General features: G+C 47.4%; 1 protein-coding gene and 1 pseudogene across 2 annotated transcripts; one reads left to right on the top strand and one right to left on the bottom strand.

Annotated features, from left to right (window-relative positions):
- Positions 1-692: 692 nt before the first annotated feature.
- Positions 693-12844, bottom strand: LOC308370316 (P2Y purinoceptor 13-like; annotated as a pseudogene). Its single transcript has 4 exons — positions 12213-12844; positions 3920-4266; positions 3133-3353; positions 693-776 (listed from the first exon to the last, which is right to left on the bottom strand). The product of its transcript is annotated as a P2Y purinoceptor 13-like (transcript).
- A 2635-nt stretch (positions 12845-15479) lies between these two features.
- On the top strand, positions 15480-16481 carry LOC308370314 (P2Y purinoceptor 13-like; the record flags this gene model as incomplete). The annotated part of the gene is made up of 1 exon (XM_080844972.1): positions 15480-16481. The coding sequence occupies one exon, from the start codon at positions 15480-15482 to the stop codon at positions 16479-16481; it is 1002 nt and encodes a 333-aa protein (XP_080701098.1).
- Positions 16482-22274: the final 5793 nt, after the last annotated feature.

The raw sequence follows: 22274 nt of genomic DNA, 5'->3' as shown, positions 1-22274 counted from the left end.
AGAACCAAAAATGGTTGTATCACTTGCTTCATACCTCTAATGTTCTATAAAGAACACCCAAGAACCCTTATGCTTATCTCACCTCTTCTCCGCCTGACTTCTTTCTCAATTGGAAATGCATGGGTGGGGGCTGTGTGGTTGCATTACCCCTGCCTGTGCAGTTAGTCCCTTCACAAGACCATACAAGGCCTTTCAGTTCACTGGCCACAGAGCTTACCAAAAGGCGACTTTGAAACATAAACACACATCCTGTACAGGCTTGTCAGTCACGCTACACTGTAGAGTCTACAGCATTCTCTTGCTTTGTGAGATGATAATGCACAAACAGATATTCTGTCCTCCAGTGTGCCATACTGAGCACACATTGACAGAGACCTCAACAGTTAGCAGAGGTAGAAACTAGACCCAGATGCGGACATACGTTCAGTGTAGTTTACTTGTGGAATCTGTGGTACAATGGTACCGTCACGGACATTGACAACACACAGACGCGTAGATCAACTGGAGTTTATTGCGTCAGTCAGAGCAAGGGACAGGGAAAAAACAGGAACAAAAAGGCTTACTACAAAACACAAAAGATTAAACGCGTGAATTCCTAATCGTGCTGTGAGACCAGACACCGGAGAGTGGGGAGTGAGAAGCTTAAATATGCGAGTGCCAGGTGTGTGTAATCAGAGTGCAGGTGACACGAACTAGGTGCAGCTGGGGATGTCATAGGCGGAGGGGGCGTGACAGGTGCGGGATTCACTGTAGGCTGTCGGACTGACTCTGTGAAACTGAAACAACAATATGAAAAATATATTTCGTTTTAACTAGTGCATTGTCAATATACCTAAGATCAGACTTGAACTATGCCAAATATAAACAATGCAAATTCAAGGCATGAATTGCATCAAAATATGTGATGATAATAGGGCTCCAAAGGTCTTCCTCGCTGCAAAGTCATGTAGGCTATCACATCATCTAATGAAATCTGACCACCAACCTCATGGTTAATACTGATTTCAACCAGACAACTGAAGCGTTCTTGAGCCATGGTTGACCTCAGGTGCGTTTTTAACAGTTTTAATTTAGAAAAACTCCTCTTGGTTGAAGCTACTGTTACTGGTAGCGTTTGCACTGGACCGCAGAGCAATACACAAGTTGGAATATATTTCTGTGAGCTGCTTTGCATGTACTGTATGAACTCAAGAGTTGTCATGCTCTTTGATGGCCAGGAAGGTACATTTTCTAACTCCTGGGCCAACTTATTGAGTTAATAAGCATTTTGGTGTATTTCGACAGCCTGACATACTTTTTTTTTATTACAAGATAGGCATAGCTGTTGATAAGTTTAATCAGGTCTGATTAAACTGGCTAGCTTGCTACACCAATACTAACCTTCAATTTTTGTATTGCGCCTGGGATGGCTTTTGCCACGTCATAGTTATTTCTGGTCTCTTTCCTCAACGCTTGCTACTAGACCCACACCCATTAATGCGCTAGCATCTTCTGACAACACCAAGGTGGTACCCCTAACTCTTTAGATGGAGCATTGTCCTGCTGGAAAAATCACTCATCAAAGTTGGAGAACATTGCCAAAGCAAAAGGAAGCAAGGTTTCTTCCAGGACAACTTTGTACCTGGCTTGATTCATGCGTCCTTCACAAAGACAAATCTGCCCGATTCCAGCCTTGCTGAAGCACCCCCAGATCATCACCGATCCTCCACCAAATTTCACAGTAGGTGCAAGACACTGTGGCTTGTAGGCCTCTCCAGGTCTCCGTCTAACCATTAGATGACCATGTGTTGTGCAAAGCTGAAAATTGGACTCATCAGAGAAGATGAACCTCCAGTCCTCTTTGGTTCAATCCTTATGGTCTTTGAAAAAACCCTCAGCCAGGCAAAGTACAACGTTGTCCTGGAAGAAAAACTTGCTTCCTTTTGCTCCAATGTTCCCCAACTCTGAGGACAATTTTTTCTCCAACAGGACATTGATCCATGCCACACAGCCAGGCCAGTAAAGGTGTGGATGAAGGACCACCAGATCAGGAACCTGTCATGGCCAGCCCAATTTCCAGACCTGAATCCCATAAAAAACCTGGAATGTGATCAAGCGGAAGATGGATGGTCACAAGCCATCAAACAAAGTCGGGCTGCTTGAATTTTTGCGCCAGAAGTAGCATAAAGTCACCCAAAGGCAATGTGAAAGACTGGTGGAGAGCATGCCAAGATACGCGAAAGCTTTGATTGTAAATCAAGGTTATTCCACCAAATATTGATTTATGAACTCTTCATAAGTTAAAACATTAGTATTGTGTTGTTTAAAAATGAATATGAACTTGTTTTCTTTGCATTATTCGGGATCTGAGAACACTGCATCTTTTTTGCTATTTTGACCAATTGTCATTTTTCTGCATATAAATGCTCTAAATGACAATATTTTTTATTTGAAATTAGGTAGAAATGTTGTCAGTAGTTTATAGGATAAAACAAAAATGTAAATTTTACTTCAACTCATACCAATAAATAGTAAAACCAGAGAAACTGATCATTTTGAAGTAGTCTCTTAATATTTTCCGCAACTGTATATATATTTATTTTAGCTGGGCGCAGTTTTTGCCCCGGCCCTGCACACACATACACAAGTAGCCACACACATACATGAGCAGCTAATCTTCACAAGAGACAGGTTGTTTTATTTTCGTAAGCTAATAAAAGGCTACCAAACGTTATTATTTCCCTTAGTCTCTATTCTGGTCTCTGAATATTCTATCTCTAAGTGTTTCAGAAGTCTGATGAAAACATAATTAATATGTGATACAAATATGTCAAAAATAACAGGGACCTCTCTACCACTTAACAATAAGGGGACGCTGTTCCATGTTTTACATAGATATTTTGCAGACATATTCAGGCTTCTTCTCAGACCATTCTAGATACATTTTGGCTTTATTTGACTCTTGTCTAGATATGATGAATGCATCTGAGTACAAAGACAACACATCAGCTTGAGGACAGGAGAACTGCAACATTAGTCATAATGTGGTCGCTGGGGTTTTGTCGAGTTTTTACTTCCTCATCTTTGTCTAGGCACTCGTGCTGAATGTCACGGTGATGTGGGCCCTATTGCGGCTCAAGGCTCATGGTGTACCTGAAGAACCTGGTGGCGGTTGATCTTGCTCATGACCCTGACCGTGCTGTTGAAGGTGGCCAGCGAGTTGCCAGGTGCAGCTCTGGGGCTACAGGTCTTCGCCTGCCAGTTCGCCAGCGTGATGTTCCACACCTGCATGAATATCAGCATAATCCTCATGGGCCTCATCAGCCTTGACCGCTTCTTCAAGATCGTCCGGCCCTGGTAGCTTAGGAAGGATCCTTACAGAGTGAAACGACCCAGAAGTATCTAAATGGCAGCCATAAGAGCTGGTTGAATTCTCTAAATGCTTAGTAACGGTGCTTCAGTGCTTCCTTTTGTATCACCTTTAGGATAAGGGTACACTGGACCATCTGAAAGGGTAGGAAAAAATATCTTACAACAATTCCTTACGGCACCAAACCCAAAACAACCCAAACATATATGTAATAATAAATAAATGTGCTTGAAGAGAACTGATTTGGATGTGACAGAATTACTTGAGAAATTACATTAGCTGTATTTCATTTGAAAATGTGTGCTTTAGAATTATCTACACACAGATGTAACATAGAATAATTAATTTGACATGAAAAAGTAGAAGTTGAAAAGTTCAACAAAGCTACGTATCAAAAGGTCAGCAGAAGGCCAACTGGATGGCATAATAGGCTTGCATAACACTTGCACTCATAGACTGTTAGGAAATGTAGACATTCAATCACCCGGAGTGAGTCATTAATGCTGTCACAGTCTTACATACGGAAACGTGAGCTGGGTATTCCACTTTTTCAAAGAGAAGTATCCTCACTGTTGACCTGGGCTGTAGTGGAAAACAATTGCAGAAGCAGCTTGACTTTGCACAATTTCTCCCGGAAGGCATTGCACAGCAAAATGTAGATAAGTGAGTCCAGGCAGACATTGGTGGTGGCGAGCCATAAGGTGATGTCTTAAGCACTCTTCAGTGCGGCCCAGTGGCAGTTCATCTTGTTCTCCACCTGCTGATGCACGTAGGAGAAGCGTATGATGTGGTAGGGGGTGAAGCACACCAGGAACACCACCAGAACGATAAACACCCGGGCTTTTATCTTTCGTTTCCCCTCAACATTCGTGCTCCCAGAGTTCCGGTACGACTCAAGGACCTTCTTCGCTATGCACGTGTGTCGTGTGGGCCATGTGTGTTTTATTATGAGTGATGTTATATGTATAGGTGGATGTGTATGTATAACTTCTGATTAATGTTGGGAGTGACTCTGTTGGCTATCTGCCCTTTGACAATGGGGATAAGGGGTTTATATGTGTAATATTTATTGTGGACGTTGCCATATCCGCACAGTTCCGTGTTTTCATCTGTCTGGTCTTTTTACTCGCTGACTGATCCACTGATTGCCGTTTAAACATTGACTAATAAGACACGGCTGTAGGCAATCAGTGGAGTTGCGCGGCCGCGGCAAAGATTGGCTGAACCATAATGGGAGTAATATAAAAAGACTCACAGCGGCGAGATGCGGGAGACGGGGTACTGGATTCCACGACCGAGCCAAGGACGGGCTGCGGGATCCGCGACTGCTACCATCTCCACTGCCATTGCCACCGCCATTGCCACCGCAGACTGGTACGACGCTGACTACGACGCTGACTACGACGCCTTGGTCCCAAAGGAGCGCGAGTGGAGAGACATCTTCGAGATATATTGTCCAGCGCTCTCAAACCCAACTAAAGGAACGTTGGTTTAAATGATCCGATTGCTGTGAGTGGGCTGTCGTTTGGGTTAACCTTTGAGAGCTTACTGGTTGTTTTGTTGTCTCCAGATCCACAAGCAGCACGAACGCAGACTACGGACATTTCCGGGAATCCCCATTGCTGACGTCATTGGAGTTGGAGAAGCCCCATCGTTCCCCTGCCAAAAGACGCAACCAGGCGTCAAAACAAGAGTCCTGGCCACCCGGGAGTGAATTAAGACACTGGCCAGGTCGTCAAACTAAAAGTCCGGCTGAGGGAAGAGTACTTTTCGCCGGCCTTACCCCCAGGTGGACTGGCGATGCATATTGACTGACCTAGTCCTTCTATGAGCCAGAGTTTTCTTATTTTTATTGTTTCGGTCGGGAGGGACCCCGACCGAACGGACATTCTTTTTTTGTTGTTGTCTGTGTCTACCTGCCTGCCAGACAGGTGTTAGCTTTGGGGGTGGGTCAGACAGTATTGACTGGTAGAGGCTTGGGGGTCCTTATGTGCACGGGGAAAACTGTGTGCTGTGTGATTAGTGTGTAGCCTGTTGGTTTTATGGAGTGCCTATACCTTTCCTTAGCTAGTGTGTGGGACCGACGTTGATGCCCAGTGTGCCATTTTTGCTGTGCCATTTTTGCTGTGTGCCCTTTTCACTCTATTTCGTAAAGACCCCAGCCTCACTGGGTGACCACTATTGGCCTGTGGCCCGCTGCTAAACCTGCTTGGCAAAACAGGGAAACTTTTATGAATTCTAATAAAACTGTCAGTATTTTTCTAAAAACTAAAACTCCCGTCTCTGTTGTGGTGTGTCCTGGGATTCCTGGCTTGAAGTGGGTTGTTCGTCAAGTTAGGCGACACCCCTTTTTGGCGTAGTCGGCAGGATCCCAGTAACACCCACAACATGGAGGAGGAGCTAGAGCCTAGACCAGAGGCCGGCACCGTAAACACAGTTATGATGCCGTGGTTCATGGGGGGGCCCTGGATCCCAAAGTTTAGCGGGCAGGGTGGTTCAGCTGCAGTTGCAGAATGGCAAACACAGATGGAAGCCTTCCTTAGGGCGCAGGGTTTGAGCGGCCAGCAGAAGGTGGATTTCGTCCTGAGTGCTCTAGAGGGGGAAGCTAAGCAGGAAGTCCAGCTTGTCTTCCACCAGCAAAGACACGGCCGAAAAGATCTTCACCCTCCTGCGGGGCTTGTATGGGGGGCCAACATCGATTGCCCAACGGAGGGCACAGTTTTTCCAGTGCAGACAGGGGGCCGACGAAGGAGTGGGTGCCTTTACACTCCGTCTCCGTGGATTACACCATCAGTGGCGGGCCGTAGACCCAGGCCCAGCCGCAGGAGACGACGAGATGCTTCGAGCCCAGTTTGCCATGGGTCTTCGACCAAGCCCCATCCAGCAGGAGTTGCAGCGTCAGCTGCGGCGCCTTCCCGACATGTCCTTCACTGCAACATGTGCCGAAGCCAAAGCCCTCGAGAGGGAAGTGGACCATGGAGGCGTGCAGGTCTGTCGGGTGAATTCTCTACAGCCTACGGCTCCTACAGGGCCTGCTGCTCCCACAGCGGCCGACTCTTCCTGGAAACAGTGGAAAGAGTCTTTCAAGTTGGAACTCCAGCAGGAGCTAAAAGAGCAGATTTCTGTGCTGAGCAAGACCCTTGCAGAAGATTTCAGGAACCTCCAACTCCATGGACATGGGGTGGATCCATCTGCAAGAGAGCGTCGTTTCCCCACCACCTCAGAACCAGCGTCCAGGTCCCAACCAGCCCGTGGAGCCCAAGGCGGAGCCCAGCCATATCGGTGGGATGCACGGGGCCGGCCTATCTGCCTTGATTGTGGCGAAGCCGGCCACACTCAACGATTTTGTTCCCGGCGACAGCGCCCCAACCCCTCGGATTTTTAGAACCCTCGGTTGCTGTGGGGCGAGCCATCGAGGGAGGTGGGACCACCACTGCTATCAAGAAGCCCTCGCTGGTAGGAGACTGTCCACAAGTACAGGTTAGTGTGCGTGGCAAAAAGATACCCTGTGTCTTAGACACGGGATCCCAAGTGACTTTATTTAGTTATTCCTTTTTTCAGAGACACTTTGGGGCGGATAAAATTCATGACGCTAGTGAGGTCCCTTGGCTCACTCTGCGGGCAGCAAATGGCCTGGCAATCCCCTATTTGGGATATATCCTTCTAGACTTTGAGGTGGGTGGGGTCCAGCTGGTTGATAAGGGGGTTGTGATTGTGAAAGATGCATGCCTTGGTTCTGATTGTGGAATACTAGGGATGAATATAATCTCTGACTGTTGGCAGCAGGTATTCCAGGGGACCCATCCGGGAGAAGCAGCATTCCGAACGACCAATAACCCAACCGCCGGGAAAGCCTGGGCACAGGCGTTTGCCACATGCCGGCAGGCCTTGGTATCAGGGCCTGGGCCCCATCTCCAGGGGGTTGCCAAACTGGAACCCCAGCCACCAGTCATCCTCCCGCCAGAGATGGAAGTAATGCTGTGGACCAAGGTCCCCCAAGGCAGCGGTCATCCTGACTGCTTGGTGATGGTGGAAGACCTGGATGATGGCGACCATGAGTGGCGGGTGGCAAGGACCCTCGGCTGGCTACGTCAGGGGCACGTGGCTGTCCGGCTTTGTAACCCCAATCCCTTCCCGGTTCAGCTCCCTCTGGGCCGCCCACTGGCTGCTGTGAGCCAGGTGTCGTCCAAAGATGTGCAGGGTCGGAGCGAAATGGTGCTAACCAACCCAGAGCCGACTGTGGTGGAAGTGGCTGTGCGACCAGTCCAGGCGAAGACCACGGGTGAGCACCCTGTCCTGGCCTTACAGGGGGAAGGCCTGACCCAAGAACAACAGAACCAGCTGACTGCATTGTTACGGAAGTGGTCACCGGTGTTTGCAGCCCATGAAGAGGATTTCGGGCGAACCAATGCAGTATTACATCAGATACCGACAGGCAGTGCACCACCTGTACGGGAGCGCCATCGTCCAATCCCACCGAAACTGTACTCCGAGCTGCGTACGCTCCTGCAGGGCATGCTGGAGAGTGGAGTTGTAAGAGAGAGCGCTAGTCCCTGGGCTGCCCCCGTAGTGCTGGTGCGTAAGAAAGACGGTTCTTGGCGCTTCTGCGTTGATTACCGTAAATTGAACGCACTAACACACAAGGACGCCTACCCCCTGCCTCGAATTGAAGAGTCCCTCACGACCCTGAAGCAGGCGGCATGGTATTCCACCCTGGACCTGGCGAGTGGGTATTGGCAGGTCGAGGTGGATCCTCTCGATCAAGAAAAGACCGCATTCACCACACCATTGGGCTTGTACCAGTTCGAGAGGATGCCCTTTGGCCTGTGCAATGCCCCCGCCACCTTCCAGCGCCTAATGCAGCGTTGCCTTGGCAACCAGGTAAACGACTTCTTATTGGTTTACCTGGATGACGTAATTGTGTTCTCTTCCTGTTTTAACAGTCATCTGGACCACCTCGAGCAGGTCTTCGAGCGCCTTCAAGCGCATGGCCTTAAGCTCCAACCCCACAAGTGTCATCTCTTCCGTCGGGAGGTTCGATACCTGGGCCACGTGGTCAGCGGACGTGGAGTGGCCACCGACCCAGAGAAGACTGCTGCAGTGAGGGAATGGCCTGTTCCGAGCACGGTGAAGCAGGTGCGGTCTTTCCTGGGCTTCGCAGGCTACTACCGACGGTTTATCCCTGGCTTCTCGAAGATTGCCATCCCCCTCCATCGCCTGCTCGAAGGCACTGCCGGAGCCAAGTCTGCTGCTGTCCTGTGGACGGTGGACTGTCAGTTGGCCTTCGACCGATTGAAGACTGCACTGTTGGATGCCCCAATCCTGGCTTATGCGGACTTCAACCTGCCATTCCGTGTGTATGTGGATGCAAGCCTGAGTGGGTTGGGTGCCGTGCTGTCGCAAGTCCAAGATGGGCGTGAGCGGGTGGTTGCCTACGCGAGCCGAAGCTTGCATCCAGCTGAGCGCAATGACCAGAACTATAGCTCGTTCAAGCTGGAGCTGCTGGGGCTCAAGTGGGCAATCACCGAGAAGTTTAAGGACTACCTCTGGGGGGCCGAGATCGAAGTCTTTACCGACAACAACCCGCTGGTGCACTTGGCAACAGCCAACCTGGGAGCCACAGAGCAGCGGTGGGTAGCCCAGCTCGCCAACTATCGTTATGTTGTCAAGTATCGCCCGGGTGCCAAGAACGGGAATGCAGATGCCCTTTCCCGGCTCCCAGAGGAAGCCAGGGTGACAGCAGTTCAGATGGGCCAAGAACCACCGCCTCCCGGGGACGTAATCCCCTCAGGTACAGCAGGGGACGGCGAGGCCATGCTCACGACAACTCCACCCAGTCAGTGGAGGGTCACACAACAAGCCAACCCTGCCCTTCGACAGTTGCATGATTGGAAGAGGGCAAATTACCTGCCAACCAAGGAGGTACGTGCTACACTGACTCGTACAGCCCAGAGACTGCTTACCGATTGGGCCTCAATCGAGATCCTAGATGGGGTTCTGGTGCGACAGACCAAAGAGCCAGGTACCGGGATGGACGTTCACCAAGTCCTGGTTCCAGGTGGCGAAGCCCAAGGACTATGGGCCCAGTACCATCGGGCCTCAGGGCATGCAAGCAGCGAGCGAACCCTGAGCCTTCTACGACGGAGGTTCTATTGGCCAGGCATGGTCACCGACAGCAACGCCTGGACCAAGGACTGTGTGGAGTGTGCCATCAGCAAGGCCGGTCCTGAGGTGAGAGCCCCCCTACAATCCATTCAGTGCACCTATCCTTTTGAAATTGTTGGCTTGGACTATTTGTCATTAGGGAGGCCGGCTGACGCGTATCCCTATATCCTGGTTATCACTGACCTGTTCTCTCGATATGCAGTAGCCGTGCCGACCCGTGACCAGACCGCCCACACTACGGTGAAAGCCCTGTGGGGAGCATTCATCCAGACATTTGGCTGCCCCGAGAGGATCCTGTCCGATCGAGGTGGGGCTTTCGAGTCAGAGCTCATGCAGCAGTTGTGTGCCCTGTATGGCTGTGTCAAGAGCCGGACTACTCCGTACCACCCGCAGGGAAACGGAGCCGTTGAAAGGTTCAACCAGACCTTGTTGGCTTTGTTGAGTTCCCTGAAAGCTGAGGAGCAGTCTCAGTGGCCAGCCAAGATGCCTGCACTAGTGCAGGTGTATAACAACACGATACATAGTTCCACCGGACTGACTCCTCATTTTGTGGTGTTTGGCAGACACGCCAGGCTCCCCGTGGACTTGTGTGTGGAGGCCCAGCCGCCCCGAGAACGAGCCACCCTAGATGGATGGGTCGCTTACCACCAGCAGGCCCTGACCACAGCCTACCAACAGGTCCAAGCACGAACACAGCAGCGACAGGCCTGGGACCAGACACGCTACAACAGGAGGGCTCGGGCTGCCCCATTGCTGCCAGGGGAGCGAGTCCTCATACGAAACTTCAGACGTCGGGCCCGGGGAAAGCTTGAACCCAGGTGGGTTCCTTCACCTTTTGTGATTCTTTCCCAGGTGCGGCCTGGACAACCAGTCTACCGTATCCGGCCCGAAGGGAAGGAGGGTCCGGTTCGCACTCTCCATCGGAACAACCTTCGTCCCTGCCCTGCTGGCCTCGAAGAGCCTCCCACCTCTCCGCCCAGCGACGCCCCCAGACCAACCAGGGAGAAGAGAGACCCGCCACCCCGATGGCCAGTGCTGGTATATCCGCCGGTGCCGATGCCCATACCTGACCTGCGCGCCGCGCCTTTGGCTCCAGTACCAGTCCAAGAAGCTATACCTGAGCCTCCTACTGATACCCAGGAAGGTGAGGGGGGACAGGGAGGGTCGGTACCTCTGGTCAGGCGGTCACAGCGGCCCAACCTTGGTGTACGTCCACAACGTTACCAGCCATGAAGTGGTTCGGGACGACCACCCTTTTAGTAGGGGGGGATTATGTCGTGTGGGCCATGTGTGTTTTATTATGAGTGATGTTATATGTATAGGTGGATGTGTATGTATAACTTCTGATTAATGTTGGGAGTGACTCTGTTGGCTATCTGCCCTTTGACAATGGGGATAAGGGGTTTATATGTGTAATATTTATTGTGGACGTTGCCATATCCGCACAGTTCCGTGTTTTCATCTGTCTGGTCTTTTTACTCGCTGACTGATCCACTGATTGCCGTTTAAACATTGACTAATAAGACACGGCTGTAGGCAATCAGTGGAGTTGCGCGGCCGCGGCAAAGATTGGCTGAACCATAATGGGAGTAATATAAAAAGACTCACAGCGGCGAGATGCGGGAGACGGGGTACTGGATTCCACGACCGAGCCAAGGACGGGCTGCGGGATCCGCGACTGCTACCATCTCCACTGCCATTGCCACCGCCATTGCCACCGCAGACTGGTACGACGCTGACTACGACGCTGACTACGACGCCTTGGTCCCAAAGGAGCGCGAGTGGAGAGACATCTTCGAGATATATTGTCCAGCGCTCTCAAACCCAACTAAAGGAACGTTGGTTTAAATGATCCGATTGCTGTGAGTGGGCTGTCGTTTGGGTTAACCTTTGAGAGCTTACTGGTTGTTTTGTTGTCTCCAGATCCACAAGCAGCACGAACGCAGACTACGGACATTTCCGGGAATCCCCATTGCTGACGTCATTGGAGTTGGAGAAGCCCCATCGTTCCCCTGCCAAAAGACGCAACCAGGCGTCAAAACAAGAGTCCTGGCCACCCGGGAGTGAATTAAGACACTGGCCAGGTCGTCAAACTAAAAGTCCGGCTGAGGGAAGAGTACTTTTCGCCGGCCTTACCCCCAGGTGGACTGGCGATGCATATTGACTGACCTAGTCCTTCTATGAGCCAGAGTTTTCTTATTTTTATTGTTTCGGTCGGGAGGGACCCCGACCGAACGGACATTCTTTTTTTGTTGTTGTCTGTGTCTACCTGCCTGCCAGACAGGTGTTAGCTTTGGGGGTGGGTCAGACAGTATTGACTGGTAGAGGCTTGGGGGTCCTTATGTGCACGGGGAAAACTGTGTGCTGTGTGATTAGTGTGTAGCCTGTTGGTTTTATGGAGTGCCTATACCTTTCCTTAGCTAGTGTGTGGGACCGACGTTGATGCCCAGTGTGCCATTTTTGCTGTGCCATTTTTGCTGTGTGCCCTTTTCACTCTATTTCGTAAAGACCCCAGCCTCACTGGGTGACCACTATTGGCCTGTGGCCCGCTGCTAAACCTGCTTGGCAAAACAGGGAAACTTTTATGAATTCTAATAAAACTGTCAGTATTTTTCTAAAAACTAAAACTCCCGTCTCTGTTGTGGTGTGTCCTGGGATTCCTGGCTTGAAGTGGGTTGTTCGTCAAGTTAGGCGACACGTGTAGCAGAATCCAATGACAACTAACACAGTAAAGAAAATCACATTGCAGAACATAGTCACGGCATTATGGTACCGTTTCCCCAGGTCATTCTTCATGGCCATGCACTTTTCAGCAGGTTTCTCATTGGTGAGTACCATGGTTGGTATGGCATTTATACTTAATAGCACTATCCAGACGATCGCGGAGACTATCTTGCCAAACATGGCGGTCTGGCCAAACAGTTTCCCACCAGGCTGTACGATCTTGAAGAAACGGTCTAAGCTGATGACACCCATCAGAACGACGCTGACGTACATTCAGAGGTAGAAAAGCACACTGCCAAACTGACAGTTAAACGCCTGTAGTTCCCATGGTGACCCAGGAAGACTCTCACCAGCCCTCAGTGGGATGATCAAAGTCATCAGAAGGTCGGCCACAACAAGGTTCTTCAGGTACACAACAAATGAGGATTTGGTCTTAAGGTACCAGAAAATCCAGGCTGCCATGACGTTCAGCAGAAGTGCGGGTACGAACACAACGAAGTTGAGACACGAAACCACAAGGTTGATGGTCTCAAGGTCGATGCCACAGTCCAGAAGTGGAGAAGGTGAAGTCATGTCTGCAGTGCTATGTGTGGTCAAGGATAACATGTGCATTGTCTTTAGAATTTTTAGTAGGACAGTGGGAGTTGATTTAAATATACTTTATGTTTTTAGCAAAGCACAAATGTGCAATGATCTGAACTGTACTAAACAATAACTTGTATTTCACATGTTGTGCTGTCATATATGTGATATGCACATATGCAATATTTAAAAATACATTCACAATCAAACGTTTTCATACTTATTTACAGTGTTTTGTATTGCAAAACCAGAAAATTTTGAACTACTCAAAACCCACTCTTGTTTACAATAATACGATGTATACTAACTGTGCAATCGTGTACTTTAATATTAGGTTTTAGTTGAACATCAAAAACTTGTATATAACCTTACCGTGTAATGGTCTGCATTTCAGGAGAAGACTTTCGGACTGTCAGGCTTCAAGAAGTTGTCACGATTAGCTTTGCATGACAAGAAGTGGCCAAGTCTGTGGTTTACTGAAACAGTGTTCACATTAGTCAGAGTAAGGATTACACCTCAAGGAGAAGTCTGGCTACTGTTTTTTAAATTTTTTAAATCAGTTAATTATTTCCAATATGTTGGGGAAATACTCCAGTATAACTAAGATGATAAATATCCTGATGATTCTCCCATTGATGCTAAAGTTTTGCCACTTTTATCAGTGAACATTTTTTAAGAGCAGCCCACTCTTGATTAACAGTTCTGCTAATGTGGGTGAAAAGGCTTTTGACAGGGGAGTCAAACCTTGTGATATGTGTGGCCTGGCTAAAAGGCATAGGCATGTGGGTGAAACCACTTTTGTTAAATACAAACAAACAATTATTGAAAGCTTCATGTAGAATAGTTTAGGATACTAAATGTTGTTACTTCATCACAGTTGTTTGTTTTGTACATTATGGTTTTGTGCAGAGTGTTTTTGCATTAGTGGTTTGTACCACAATTCTACTGACCTAGTCTCAGTGCATAGCAACAGTTCCGTAAGAGCTTCCTAACAGGAAGTAACCTGCTGATAATATGCCCCTTGTTAGCCCTACAACAAGCACAGAGGCCGCCCTCGCGATCAAAATTGCAGAGCTCCTTCTCACAGTGTACTGAACTCCGCTTCGACACTGTGTGGACTGTGTGTTCTCTTATTTTGGTCTTGTATAATTCTAGAAATTCATTTTATTCATGGTCACTGACAGTTCCAGAGCGCTCTTCTCTTCCATTTAAGTCAAATGTACAGGGAAAAAAATTGATTATATGTTAGAATTAATAGGAAAACTAATGTGAATCTATATAGGTTGCTGTGACACTAGGGAAAACATGATACAGAATCTATCCCTAAATACACTGATACAACTATAAGCTATTGCAAGATCTCACATATGAATGTGCAGCGATATTAAAATTACTTAAAAAAATGTCATTTTACTCCCTTAACTCCTCTTATCAACTGTCACAAAATAGGAAAACTTGCAAGTAAATGTCAAATGAAAGCTTGTAAAATAAAGCCTATTAACACACAGATAAGAATTGGAAAACTTAAAAAAAGTAAGAATACAATAAACACAAAAAAGAAAAAGAAAAAAACTGATATTTTCAGACAGCAGGATACAATAACGATGCATAACTGGCTAATTATAGCCACCATACCGAATGTTGTAAAGCAGACACCTTCCTTCATTAGTGTTTAATTAAATTAGGCCCCCAACACCTCCAGAAGGCTCCACAGACCCAGACCCATCCCCCTCCATACTCACAATGGGTTAGGATACATGCCACTACCAGAGACAACAACAGATATACCTCAAGATACACCTTGACAAGACATATCTCAGTATTTCATAAAGTGAATGATACCAGAGGTAATAGCCTTGCGTATAATACTAAATTATTTGGATCGTACATGAAATTGGTAGGTATTTGGGAATGTATAATAGGAGAGATGGCTCACATCTTTATCAAATCAGTCTGAAACAAACAGGGATGCCTTTAGTTTGCCGGGAAGATAGTCAATCGAGTGAAAATGCAGACGTTCTATTTAAGGATGCTTCATGTACAATTGTTAAGTATACCAGTTCAGTATAAACAACAGATGATTTTAGAGACTAGGTTTGAGTGTAAGTGTAAGTAGATTATTGTAGGTCCCGGATGAGAATTTCCGGGAAGTGTTTCTGACAAGCACACCCACACAAACACACACAAACACACACACACACACACACACACACACACAAACACCCACACACACGCACACACACACACACACACACACACACACACATACACAAATAGTCACACACATTCACAAGCAGCTCATTTCAAAAGGGACAGGTTGTTTTTATTTCCGTCAGCTAACGAAAGGCATGTAAGTATACCAAACTTTATTATTTCCCTTAGTCTCTATTCTGGTCTCTGAATATTGTAACTCTTAAGTGTTTAAGAAGTCTGATGAAAAGAGAAATAATATCTGATACAAATATGTCAATAATAACAGGGACCTCTCTTCCACTTAACAATAAGGGGATGCTGTTCCATGTTTTACATAGATCTTTTACATACTGTACATATGCAAATATTTTCTTAGAAATACAACTTGTACTCATCAGGTTCTAAGACTTCTCAGACTATTGTAGATACATTTCGGCTTTATTTGTCTCTTGTGCAGTCAGATATGATGAATGCATCTGAGTACAAAGACAACACGTCAGCTCAAGGACAGGAGAACTGCACCATCAGTCATAGCGTGGTCGATGTGGTGCTGTCAAGCTTTTACTTCCTCATCTTTATCCCGGGTCTCGTGCTGAATGTCACGGTGATGTGGGTCCTACTGCGGCTCAAGACCAAGTCAACGTTCATGGTGTATCTGAAGAACCTGGTGGCAGTCGATCTGCTCATGACCCTGACTGTGCCGGTGAAGGCGGCCAGCGAGCTGCCAGGTGCTGCTCTGGGGCTGCGGGTCTTCACCTGTCGTTTCTCCAGCGTGATCTTCTACACCTGCATGAACATCAGCATCATCCTCATGGGCATCATCAGCCTGGACCGCTTCTTCAAGATCGTCCGGCCCTGCGGCAGCATGCCCGGCCAGAGCCTACGCTTTGGCTGGACAGTCTCCATCGCCACATGGGTGGTCATGCTAGGTGGTGCCACCCTGCCCACAATGGTCCTGACCAGCAGGACGCCCTTGGACAACTCCCCCGAGCTCTGCATGGAAATGAAGAGCCAGGCAGGGAGGGACTTCCACAAGGCTTTGGTTTGGGTGTTTAACTTGATCTTCTGGATCGTTCTGGTTCTGATTGGGTTCTTCTACACATGCATAGCCAGGACAGTGGTCCAGTCGCACCGCAACTCCAGGAGCACAAACACAAAAGGGAAGCATAAGACCAAAGCAAAGGTATTTATTGTGCTAGTGGTGTTCCTGGTCTGTTTCGCCCCTTACCACATTATACGGATCCCTTACACTCAGCTGCAGGTGAAAAACCAGCACAGTTGCACGTGGGAAATACTGAAGGTGGTTAAGGACTTTTCCCTCTGGCTCTCAACCACAAACATCTGCCTGGATCCACTCATCTATTTCCTCCTGTGCAAAAGCTTCCGAAAGAAGCTGTCTGACCTTGGCATTCTGAAAAGATTCTCAAGCTCTGGCTCAGGGACCGGTGAAGACTTGACCAATGAGTGAACACAAGCAAAGGCAGAATGAACTTTTATATAATAAATAAAAAAGCTATTGAGTTATCATTATTCATCTTCATTGATGAAATATTAAATGCAAAGATTGTATTTTTAGTATTTATAGTCTAAATGGACTGTGATATGCATTTTTAGGAGTACAAAATAAATAACACCAAAGCTTTACTTTCTGGTGCAATCGAATACAAGCTGTTTAGAGATAAATGTAGTGGGTGCGATCTACAGGTTGGTTCAATGTTAATATGCCACATTGTGAGAAGGTGATTTTCCTCCCTTCTCACCGGGCACGAAAAGTGCTGTTGCCCCTTTAAAAGACTGACTCCCCCACCACCATGGTTGGGTCTGGACTTCCCCATGACAGTGGTATGCTCCAAGGGAAGCTAATTGGACTAATTAAGCCCAATGGTCTACCCTTTTTAAAGGATGCATCATATTCATGAGTGAGAGCCTTTTGAGAAGAGATGGGCATGAGAGGCTGTGAAAGGTGTAAGAACAAATAAACCACTTCCCTGAGGTTTTTAGTAATTAGATTATTAGATACTGTTTTTGTACCTTGTCTTGTTTCATGCCTAGTTTCTGTGCCGTGTTCATTGTGCCTAACCAATGTGTTTAGTTTATGTGATTATTTTCTGTGTCGCTAATGGAGGTACTTAGTTTCGTGCCTAGTTCTTGTAATGACAGATAGTGACCTGAAAAGGTCAGGGTCATAAACCAAGGGCATTGTTCTATGCCAAGCAGAAGAAGCGTTACACATGAGGAGGAATTACATTGTGTTGTACTGAGGAGACAGTTCGTAAATAAACCAAATACTGAGAACTCACGCGTGGTCTTATGCCTGTAAGTTACATAGCTACAGACATTACATGCTGTCAGATATAGTCAGACAGTGTGTTGGTAATACGTTATTATGGCAAAGTTTAGAGCACCGAACGAATTCAAGTTCGAGAGTCCAACAGAATGGCCAGAGTGGAAACGGAGATTTTGCCTCTACCGGCTAGCCACGAAGCTCAACCTAGAAGATGGCGAGATACAAGTGAGTGCACTTATCTACGCGATGGGAAGTGAGGCTGAAAAGATATTCAGCTCATTCGAGTTTGAGGATGAAGATCATAAGGAGGACTTTGATGAGGTCATGACAAGGTTTGACGTATACTTTATTCCCAGACGCAATGTCATACATGAACGAGCATGTTTCTACCAACGTTGCCAGCATTCCGGAGAATCGGCGGAGATGTACGTTAGGACTTTATATGAAATGGCGGAATATTGTCAATTCGGAGCTACGAGAGATGAACATATAAGGGACCGTCTTGTAGTAGGAATAGCAGACAAAGAACTTTCGCGCCAATTCCAGCTCAAAGCAGACCTGACTCTCGCGCAGGTTATTGAACGTGTGAGCCACGCAGAGGTGGTGACTAAACAGATCAGTCTTCAAGCCAACAGACCCGAACATCAGCTAGACAACATTAACGCGGTGAAATGGAAAGGTGGACAGTATGGAAAGAAAGGCCATGACAACAGGAGAAGCGGGAACAGCAGCCAGGGAGCCTACACAAAGGAGGAGTGTGGGAGATGTGGTAAGCCACAACATTCTGATGAAAAACGTTGCCCTGCATTCAAAAGTAAGTGCAATAAATGTCACAAAAATGGACACTGGGAACGTAAATGTCAGTCTAAAGCAGTCAGGGAAGTCACAAGTGAACAGCCTGAACAGACATATTTCCTTGGTGCTGTTGACCGTGAGAATGAAGAAAATAAATGGACTGCAAGCTTAACCATAAACAAGGTGAGAGTAGATTTCAAGATCGACACAGGAGCTGACACATCGATCAAGACACATTCAAGAAGATGAGTCCTTAAATACAGTTAGGGCCTCCAGACACACGTTTTGTAAGCCCAGGGGGCGACCTCAAATGTGCAGGCATGTTCCAAGGCACCAGCAGCTACAGAGAGAAAAGGTTTTCTTTCAAGGTGTATGTGATGGAGGGAACAAGCTGCTTATTAGGCCGTGAGGAAGCAGTGAAAATGGGCCTAGTGAAGAGGCTGGACGAGGTCAGCGGTGTGTTTGGATCGAGCGGGCTATTGAAAACAGAGCCAGTCAGAATAGCCCTGCATGATGATGCCCAGCCGTATGCAGTGCCAACAGCCAGATGAATACCCCTGCCACTGGTACCGCTGGTGAAGAGGGAACTACAGCGCATGGAGGATGAGGACATAATCGAAAAGGTGACACAGCCAACTGAATGGTGCGCCGCCATGGTGCCGGTCCTCAAACCAAACAAGAGAGAGGTCCGTCTCTGCGCCGACCTCAGGAAACTGAATAAAGCTGTGAGGCGAGAGAAGTTTGTCCTACCTACTGTGGAGGAGATAATGCCCAGGCTCGCTGGTTCAAAAGTGTTCACATCATTAGATGCAGCAAGTGGATTCTATCAGATTCCTCTGCATGAAGAGAGCAGGATGCTCACTACGTTCATTACTCCGTTTGGGAGATATGCCTTCCGCCGTCTCCCTTTCGGAATAACATCAGCGCCTGAAATTTTTCAGAGGAAGATGGCAGAGACTTTGGCCGGCCTTGAAGGAACAGAGATCTTCATGGACGACGTCTTGATCCATGGTGAGACTGAGGAGCAACACGACCAACGCTTAGCAGAGCAAATTCAAACAGCGACAGGTTCGTTTCCTGGGTCACGTAATCGACGAGACAGGGGTCAGTGTTGACCCAAGCAAAGTGACGGGAATAGAGAACTTCCCACAACCACAGAACGTGACAGAACTCAAGCGGTTCTTAGGCATGGTGAATTATTTAGCCAAGTTAATCCCAGAGCTATCAACAGTGGCCCATCCACTGTATGAGTTACTGAAGGGAGACACAGAGTGGATGTGGGGTCCCGCACAGTGTGAAGCATTCAAAAATCTAAAGACTGCATTAGCCACAGCTCCGGTACTTACCTTCTAGATGCCAACAAGCCCAGGCCAAGGAGTGCCTTGCCAGCGTGTGGGCCTGTGAACGGTTCGACAAGTACCTGTATGGACTGGACAGTTTTAGACTGGTGACTGATCACAAACCACTGGTACCCCTCATGAACAGTAAAGATCTGGACTGCGTCCCAATCAGGTGCCAGAGGCTGCTGATGAAGCTCATGCGTTTCAACGCCACCGCAGAGCATGCACCTGGTAAGACATTAGCAGTAGCAGATGCACTGTCTAGGGGCCCAGAGCAGTGTCAGGGGGATGGGGTTTGTCACGAAGATGTAGCAGCACACATTGAGGCTGTTATGGACCAGGTCCCAGCCACACCACACAGAATGGTAGAGCTAAGACAGAACACTGCAAATGATAGCCAGCTCCAGACAGCCATAGGTTTCATTAGGAGTGGGTGGCCTGAGTTTGAAAACAAGGTGCCGGAGGCAGTTAAAGACTTCTACAAAGTGAGAGGAGAGCTATCAGAGGTAGAAGGTTTAGTCACTAGAGGTCAACGCATCGTCATTCCCACTGAAATGAGAGAGGAAATGCTTAAAAGAATTCACGATGGTCACCAAGGCCTAGTGAAGTGCAGGGAAAGAGCTTACCAATCAGTATGGTGGCCTGGAATAGCTGATGAAATAACTAGAACAGTACAGCAGTGTACATTCTGTAGGGAGAATAAAAACACTCAGAGAAAGGAGCCATTAATGCCTAGTGAGCTCCCATCCAGGCCATGGCAGAAAATTGCTATAGATTTGTATAAGAGTATAAGAAGCACAACTACTTAGTAGTGTCAGATTATTACTCCAGATATCTTGAAATTTTGAATCTGCCTACAACTACTACCCACCAGGTTGTAGCTAAGCTGAAAGCCACATTTGCACTTTTCGGTATCCCCGAAGTGATAGTGAGTGACAATGGGCCCCAGCTAGCTTCAGCAGAGATGAGGGAGTTTAGTGAGGATTACGATTTTGTCCAGGTCACATCCAGCCCTCACTACCCCCAGAGTAACGGGCAGGCAGAGAGGGCAGTTCAGATAGCAAAATCCATATTGAGACAGAAAGACCCCCTCCTAGCCCTAATGACATACAGAGCCACACCCACCTCATCGACAGGAGTCAGCCCAGCGGAACTGCTGATGGGCAGGAAAATTAGGACCACCTTGCCCATCTTGCAGGACAATCTGAGACCCAGCTGGCCCGATGAGGATGAGATCAGGCAGGCTGATGCTGCAGCCAAGCAGCGGCAGGCCTACTTTTACAATCGCAGAAATGGAGTTAAGATTCTACCACCCCTGAGCCCAGGGGACTCCACGCTAATGAAGCTGGATGGACAGAAACAGTGGACAACGCCTGCTGTTGTTCATAGCTCTAGCTCCACTCCAAGGTCCTATGTCGTTGAGACAGCGCAAGGTGAGCGCTACAGAAGGAACAGGCGCCATCTGCAGTCTACGCCTGTCAAAGAAAGTTCTGACCAGGTGACTCCAGAGGTCACTGATACTGGGGACACACAGGGTGCGGGGACACAAACACAATACACTCCCACGCGACCACAAGGGACTGTGATCGTCGCTCGTTCTGGCAGAGTGAGCAAGCCCCCAGTCAAACTGAACTTGTGAATAGGGACTGCAGGGCTGTCTTGGAGAAGACTCAGGGTCAAGAGACTTTGCAGTACGGCCTTTGGGGGAGGGAGTTTTGAAAAAAAAAAAAAAAAAGAGGAAAAAAAAAAAAAAAGAGGTTGATTGATGAATGATTTTGGGTTGCAGAAAATGCACTTTCATTATTTCTGATTTACATTAACAGGAAATGCACTAGTTCAGAGAAAAAACAAGACAGAGTGAATGTTTATATTTTGTAACAGTATTAACAGATAATGGTCTTTTTCATTAGACACCATTAAGGTCTGATATACAGTTATGTTTCAATGAGGAATATTGTTAACATTCAGAAGTGTTTAATGTTTACTATACACTAACAGTTCATGTGAGATGATAAGGGTAACATCTTAAGGGGGAGATGTAATGACAGATAGTGACCTGAAGAGGTCAGGGTCATAAACCAAGGGCATTGTTCTATGCCAAGCAGAAGAAGCGTTACACATGAGGAGGAATTACATTGTGTTGTACTGAGGAGACAGTTCGTAAATAAACCAAACACTGAGAACTCACGCGTGGTCTTATGCCTGTAAGTTACATAGCTACAGACATTACAGTTCTGTACAAAGTTTAGTTTAGGCCTAGCTTGGGCCTAGAGAAGGTGTTGGTATTTGGGCCTAATCGGTCAAGCAGGTGCCCTGGGTACATGTGTATTGGGTTACTGTGAGTACTGTCTGTATTGTTGATTTTTGCATGTTTGTTTTGTTGGCGCATGTTTTTGAGGCGGATACTGGAGAGTAACCCCAGTGTAAATAAATAGATATATTTTGTTAAAGAAAGCTACCATCTCCTGCTTTGTTTTTCCCCACTTCTTCCAGCCACCACATCCCAATAAGGTGGGGAGACCGGTTGGTCCTTCACACACATTTGTACTGTATATGACGTTTTCACTTGTTATATATTATTTTTGAATTTAACACAACTTCCTTCAAAAGAGAAAAGCAATGCATGATAACATATAAAAAATGATAATAATGACCATTCTGGGATCCCATGATAATTTCAAGAGATTTAATGCAGACTCATAAACGGTAACAGAGAAGTTTGAGGAAGCCTGTGGTTTGATGGAAGGCGATAGACAAATTGACTGAACACTGTGCATCCTCTTCAAAGAACTCGCTTAATGCATTATTCTGAATCATTGACTTATAGGAAGTACTGTAT

The sequence above is a fragment of the Sprattus sprattus genome (assembly GCF_963457725.1).
Source record: "Sprattus sprattus genome assembly, chromosome: 9".
Lineage (NCBI taxonomy): Eukaryota > Metazoa > Chordata > Actinopteri > Clupeiformes > Clupeidae > Sprattus > Sprattus sprattus.
Note: the sequence above shows the minus strand (reverse complement) of the source record. Positions and strands in the feature narration are given on the sequence as shown.